This window comes from Curcuma longa, unplaced genomic scaffold (assembly GCF_044706935.1).
Source record: "Curcuma longa cultivar G26 ecotype Majalengka, Jawa Barat unplaced genomic scaffold, ITB_CL_G26_1.1 contig_22036, whole genome shotgun sequence".
NCBI classification, from domain to species: Eukaryota; Viridiplantae; Streptophyta; class Magnoliopsida; order Zingiberales; family Zingiberaceae; genus Curcuma; species Curcuma longa.
Window position 1 is genome coordinate 780 of NW_027431797.1, and position 6,778 is coordinate 7,557.

General features: G+C 34.5%; 1 protein-coding gene across 1 annotated transcript; it reads right to left on the reverse strand.

Moving 5' to 3' along the window:
* Positions 1 to 2,038: 2,038 nt before the first annotated feature.
* Positions 2,039 to 6,412, reverse strand: LOC141817822 (bystin-like). Its single transcript, XM_074705448.1, has 12 exons — positions 6,114 to 6,412; positions 5,827 to 6,030; positions 5,594 to 5,720; positions 5,311 to 5,359; positions 4,895 to 5,222; positions 4,601 to 4,680; positions 4,472 to 4,519; positions 3,567 to 3,713; positions 2,833 to 2,905; positions 2,667 to 2,739; positions 2,390 to 2,469; positions 2,039 to 2,292 (listed from the first exon to the last, which is right to left on the reverse strand). The coding sequence occupies exons 1-11, from the start codon at positions 6,237 to 6,239 to the stop codon at positions 2,390 to 2,392; spliced, it is 1,335 nt and encodes a 444-aa protein (XP_074561549.1). The 5' UTR covers positions 6,240 to 6,412; the 3' UTR covers positions 2,039 to 2,292.
* Positions 6,413 to 6,778: the final 366 nt, after the last annotated feature.

The following is a 6,778-nucleotide window of genomic DNA, read 5'->3' on the forward strand; positions in this document are numbered from 1 at the left end:
ACAACTCATGCTCAGTTTTCTCTCCACCTTTTTGTGCTAAATCTAGTAAGTAATTCCACGGTCCATGTGGATCGATATTTTTATTACTTGACGACAACCCGTATACTTGCGGGGAGCCTATCACATATCAATAAGACCAGGCATAATAACTGCTTCTCCAAAATCTACAACCTTCCCTCCATATGTCCACCCTTTCTGATTGTCTGTTTCGATTACGGAGGTTATTTTCCCTTGACTTCCACTGAAGATCAGAAAACAACTAATAGTAGGAATTCATGTCTCAAAATTAATATAGAAACTTCAACACCCAAAAAAAGTTTGAAGCTATCCAGTGCTTCATACGTTTCAAATAACACTCTTGTGTTTTATTTCTATCTTTTATTTTTCATTTCTTCCCCTTTTTATTTTCCTTTATTTATCTTTTCAAACTGTGCTTACCTGCGCCCTCAATAACACCTCGAGGTGTAACAACCCGCTTGCTGGTTATCCAATAGTGGTCATGGCGAAGAATGCTACATTCAATAACTGACTTCTGCACAAAACAGAAATTTCCAAGCAATAAATTTTCAGAAAAATCATGAATTGAGAACTTGATGGATTACCATAGACTAATCAAATCCTAATAACATACAGAGACTACGAAAAAACTACAAATAAGGGCAATAGAAGGCAACTCAATACGAAAAAAGCTATCTTTACTCTGATTATTGGGAAAGGAAAAGAGGAGGTGGAAGAGTGGCAAGGAGCTAGGCAGACCTTGGGGTTGCTTCTGAGATAAAGAACGAGGGAGGAAGCGATCAAAACCAACAAGGGAAGAACCCTCCATCTCAATGATCGTCCATTGGCTTCTCTCCTCCCTCCGGCCTCACGTCGATTTCGATTGGGGTTCTGTTCGGATTCTAACTCTAGTCTTCTATTGGAGCTTGCTTCTGGTTCGACGTGCGTCACGTCAAAAACCATGGACACGTGCGTGTTTGGCTGGACAAGATAACAATTTTATTTTTATTTTTAAAAACTAATTTTTTATGATTTTGCCATTTTTTTAAATGTTCTTTTATTAATATTATTTGTAAATTTAAATTAGGTTGAGCTTATATATTCAAAAGAAAGCTAACAGCTTTTCTAGGTTTATTGGATGGACAATTTTAATAATTGTAATAATTAGTGGCACGCTTTTTAAATTTGGCCAAAGATTAAAAAAAAAGACGCTTTAGATTTATCAAATAGTTAGATGGACGATTTTTTTCAAAAAAAAAAAAGTTAAAAGACATCGCATTTGTAAAGAATAACCTTACTTTCAGTATTATTATAACAATTTAAATTCTGAATTTTATTATATCAAAATATTTTTTATCAACTTATCAAAATTATTTAAATTTTATTAAAAATTATTTTAAAAAATAATTATAAAAGCGACTAAGTAATTACTATACAATTATAAATAAATTTTAAATTTTTAAATTTTAAACACTTTTATATCATAAATTATTTAAATTTTATTAAAATTATTTTAAAAGACTACTTAAATAATTACTACAATAATATTATATTAACGATTACATATTATAACAACCATCAAATAATTACTATTACATAATATACCAACTCACAATGTACAAACTAATTACGACATCATTAAAAAGTAAAAATATTCTTGAAAAGTAAAGAGCAAGACGATTTGATAAATCTCAAACGCCCTTTTTATTTTTGTCTTTTTAATTTTTGCCCTTCTAAATCCAATTTCAAAGAAAATTTAAACTCCTTGAAAACTTATTAAATTTACCCCCAAATCATGACATTTAGGACACACTCAAAAACAATTGATCCTAAAAATCTCAAGATATATCAGCAAATTGATTTTAAAAACAATTTGCTGACTGAAGAACAACATAAAGTTTATTTCAATTGGCCCTTTGAATTTACCAACATAGCAAAAGAACCAAAGAACACCTGGAATAACAGCAAAAAAGGGGGACCTAAATAACCAGTTCTTGTGGATGCAACTTCTCTCAGTTTGTTGAACACTAGAACCGAAGGCTTAAATAACTAGTTTTTGAAGGTGCAATCCTCTCCACATTCTCATAACACACTTGCAACAGACAAAATTCCATAGGGCTCAGAATTAAAAACAATGATCTCGAAATCCAGCAGAAACATAATAGACTCCTCCCAGATTACTGTTTTACTATAGGTATGGCCTTTCTCGAATAATGAGCTACATATCTCAGGCAACCGCAACACTGGCTTGACTCTTGGCCAGATAGAATTGAAGGTCAATTAGGGTTCGAGCATCTGCAATTGCACAAGAAAAGACCAGTCCAAAGGGGTAAAGAATATGAAAGAGGAACTAAAGTAATTTAATGTGATGGCCACTACAAGAACCAAATACCTAATCCTCCTCCATTGGAACTTCTGGGAAATCCCGTCTGTCTTCCTCAATTGGATTGTTGATTATAGAAAAAGATGAAGGTAGGGATGGTTAAGGAAACAATTCACACAATGCAGAAAAGATTGTTATGCATGAAGGAAGCATGTGGCCAATGAAAAATTCAAAGCAAACAACAAACTATTCATTATGCATGAAAAAGAGGAAGAATTTCTTAAAGAGAGAATATCTTATAATCTATCTGCTAGATTGTTATCAAAATGGCGTAGGAAAAGGATATATATAGACATGGGATCATCCTTCTCCCCACCATTCTGGCTGTTCTTTAGTTCCCTTCGAATCTCAGGAGTAACCTGAGAAAAACATTACAGTTGAATAAATCGGCAACATCAAAAAAAATTTAAGACTTCAAAACTGAGACCCTTCCATATGTTCATATCTCATACCAAATGATGTTTCTGGTGTTGAAGTAAACGATGAAGATCATCCTTTTGCTCCTTACTCAGATAATTTTTGTATCTGTGAAGCAAAATTAGTCATTGATAGAACAAAAAACAATATAACACAATGAAGTCAATTCACATGAAAGTTTAGTGTGTCTATCTTGCAGTCTAGCTAACTTCCAGTTCTTTTGGAAGGAAACAGTCTAAGCAAAATTCATCCTAAGCAGCTAAAGAATTTTTTGGTAAAAGAAAAGTAAGAAAAAAATGTATGATGGCAGCAGACGTAGAAACCCCAGTTACCCACTACAATTATCTTTTCCAAACAACTACGATATTCAATAAGGAAATAGCATGCTCCCAAAAGATTCTCACAAAATTGTTCTTTCTAATAGTTATCCATGTTGCAAGACTTCTTAACTCGAGCTTAATCCTAGCAGAGTGAATCAGGATGCTTTATGAAACTTGGTCTCAACCATCAATAGAACAAAAAGAGAGTAACATAATATACAAATTTTAGAATAATAAAGACATGCATGCAACAGTGCAAAGCACGTTTAGGCTTAATCAAAGGATTACTCCACATAGGTTAAAAGGAGATCGAAGTGCATTGTTAAATATCAATAAATAACCCAATAATATCATGCAGATTAACACTAATTCACCATAAGGGGCAGGTTGATAGTGCAAAATTTAAGAGTAATTTTAATATAGTAATCAATACAGGTTCAGCAAATCACCTTTGCACAAATGCAAGAAGTGATTGGTGCCATATGACAGGCATTACTCTGGTATCCTCGAGAAATCTCATGAAGTGTGCAAAGACTGAATCAAGCACTTGATACGACATTGCATACTTCTTGTCCAAGAATAACTTGATAAAATAACTGCGCAAAAACAACCACATAGGTATAAGTTGGTGTTTGTGGGACTTTGAACAAGACTTTGACATTGATACTAGTACAACTAAACATTAAATGAGTATCACCTCAAAATACACACCAAAAACATTAACAAAAGAAAGCCAGAAAAACAACATTGTCACTTGTCCAATGCTAGGATGATTTGATATTTTTAGGATCATGTGTATTTGTACATCTGACATGTGATATTTATTCAAATGGTTTATGATATGAGAATAGTTAGATTCAATGGACATCAAATACTATGAGGGTCTCAAGGTCTTAACATGGAGAATGATAAATATATAATCTATGGTATAAAGATTGAGTGGTTAGACTAGATGGGGTTTTTTATTTTTTCTAAGATCATAGTTATATATTAGTTTGTAAATGAATACTTTAATTTTGCAGGATTACTAGTTAAGTTCACAGAAATCTTAAAGATAAATGCTAATGCAGCATAGAATGTGATTCCTGTTATGATTCTTCTCAAGTCCACTAAAGAAGATCATCAATGCATTTTGAAGACTGAAAATGATATATGCCATGATGTCAAATTAATCACACAATGCATGAGATGAAAAAAAAATGCCATTATGTCAAAGATTGATATATATTTAACAATTTTGTGAGCACAGAAAAAATCCATCTCAACCAAAACAAAAAGATAAAACAACTGAAACTCTTTGACCATAACATTAGTATAGTAGAGAATGAACAGAGAACAACTGTATCAACTTTACCTAGTGGTGCCACAATATTCTAGCTCTGCTAACTTCGTGAGAGCTGCACTGTAAGCAATAATAAGGATCGTCATGGATTCATAAAGTTCATTGACCAAATGAATTAAAAATTCCAATCATGCACTTTACCTGGAATGATGTGGAGGAATTGATACTTTCGAAATTATGCTCCCAATAATGACAGCTTCCCGAAGAGAGCAAGTTCCTGACTGCAAATCAGAAAATGCATTTTTGCAGCTTCAGAGCAACTAAAAAGATATCATAATAACGACCCAGAAGGCATGCAACAGAAGCCAGTCTGAAGATGCGACATATCAATTTTTTGAATTCAGGCAACTTAGACTAATATCACAAGCATATCTCGATAGATATGTGAATCATGTATTGAAGGCATAGTAGTATAGCTAAAAAAATTCTGGGTACCTGACTAAGTGGTAGCAGAACACCCTTGAAAAAGGCAGCAGGCTTGAAAAGGGACTTTTTAAGAGACTGATACAGAGCAAAATGCAGCCTCTTATTCTTTCTGATGTCCTCTCTAATTCGTGGGAGTAAAACGAGATTGTAAAAGCGCCTAGCTTTCTTCACATTCATATTTGAAGTGAATATTCTTGTTGCTTGATACATTGCATTAGGAGACCACTTATCTGGTTCTGTTAGGTATAGCACATCCTCCCAGAGTTCGATGGCTGGAATATGTTTGAAGGCCTTTGGGAACTTTCCATTGGTGTACCTGCTCAACAGCTTCCCTACCCTAATAGGGATCAATTATGCATTTATCATGTCATTTAAGCTACAAGAATAAATAGAAGTAGAAGAAGTATGAGTAAAATATAAGGTACCCCTTGTACAGATCGATGATGGTATTATCCAATTTAGGGAGTCGGCGTTCTGTGAGAAAGCGTAACCAGTTAAAAACAACAAACTAGATCCTTAACCATCAAAGAAATAAGATAAAAAAAAAAAGTTATTATATTTATGATTTAATAGACACAGAGCAGCAAAAGGCTAACAATGTTAGGTCAGTTAAGCACCAATATCATCAGTCATGTCTACTATAACATATAAAGCTGAGTACATCTCACTAATAACATTGAATGATTTAGTCAGGAAGGATAAGCCAACCAGATGTAGTCTCTGCTTCCTTTTCTTTTATTTTCTGGATAATTATATCCGCTAACGTTGGTAGTGGCCCTGCGTTGGTGGACATGAATGAGGCCAAAACCTTCTCATCTTCCTCGTCAATCTCCACCTAAACCAGAAAATACCTCAAACCTCCAATTATAAACAATCACCAAGGATATTTAATTTAAATAATAGAGAAAAACTAGCATAGAAAGCTGATGGAAGGGACTCACATCACCACCATCATACAGACTCTGCGTTTCAGTGAACCCATTGAATTCATCAATGTCTTCGGCATCGCTATCCGAACGTGCCAAAGGATCAACCGCGACGGCAGAGAAGGGAACTCTGCTCTCTTCCTCCACTTCCTGAAGGATTTCCTTCTGCTGGTCGAGGGCCTCCTTCAATATTTTCGAACTCAGGCCTGAGGAAATCAACTGCGCATGTGAAAAGCGACCACCTTTAGCATGGTCCTGAAAGAAAAATATCTTTGGAAATGAATATAGAGGGAGGATTTTGCCTTCTCTCCGGTCTGGTGGCTCTTTGGGGAACCGGCGCGCTTCTTTGACTTGAAGGGCTCCTCGTCTCCTAGAAGGATGCGGTGCTGTTGCCGTGTCGGATTCTCCTTCCGCTTCTTCCCTGCCATCGTCGCGGCTGTGGAAACAGAGACGGCGATCTCTCAGAGAGGTCAGGAGAGGCGCTACACAAGGAAGCTACGTGGCAAGCGACGCTGCGTTGGATGATTGCGTTGCGGCAGCAACGAGCTGCGAAGGCGTTGCCGCACGGGGAAGGAGACTGGGAGGGAACGGCGACGGCGGCTTGGGACGAAGGGATTAGGGTGAACTGAAACTATATATATATATATATTTATATTAACATATAATATTTATTAATATCATATATATTTATAAATAATATTTTTAATAACGGTTTTTAATGAAATTTTTAATTTTTTATATCGATAATATTTAGAAGAAAAAAAAAGCAACATAGAAATTAATAAATAATTCTAAAAACTAACTTTTTAGAGTACTATAAACACTAACTAATATCCATATTTCTAGAAATATTATTTTTATATTTTATTACAGTAGTTAGAATCATAAATTCAAAATTAGGTTAAACAATCAAATTTCAGAAATATTTAAATAAGTCTAGAATTTAAGTCATTTATTTCTTTGAACT

What these genes read in the sequence shown, in the direction of transcription:
- LOC141817822 (XM_074705448.1), bottom strand. Translation starts at nt 6,239, where the DNA reads ATGGCAGGGAAGAAGCGGAAGGAGAATCCGACACGGCAACAGCACCGC. An exon ending in ATCATCGATCTGTACAAGGG is followed by an intron (nt 5,223 to 5,310) that starts GTACCTTATATT and finishes GATCCCTATTAG; the next exon opens with GGTAGGGAAGCTGTTGAGCA. An exon ending in GGATGATCCCATGTCTATAT is followed by an intron (nt 2,470 to 2,666) that starts ATATCCTTTTCC and finishes AACCATCCCTAC; the next exon opens with CTTCATCTTTTTCTATAATC.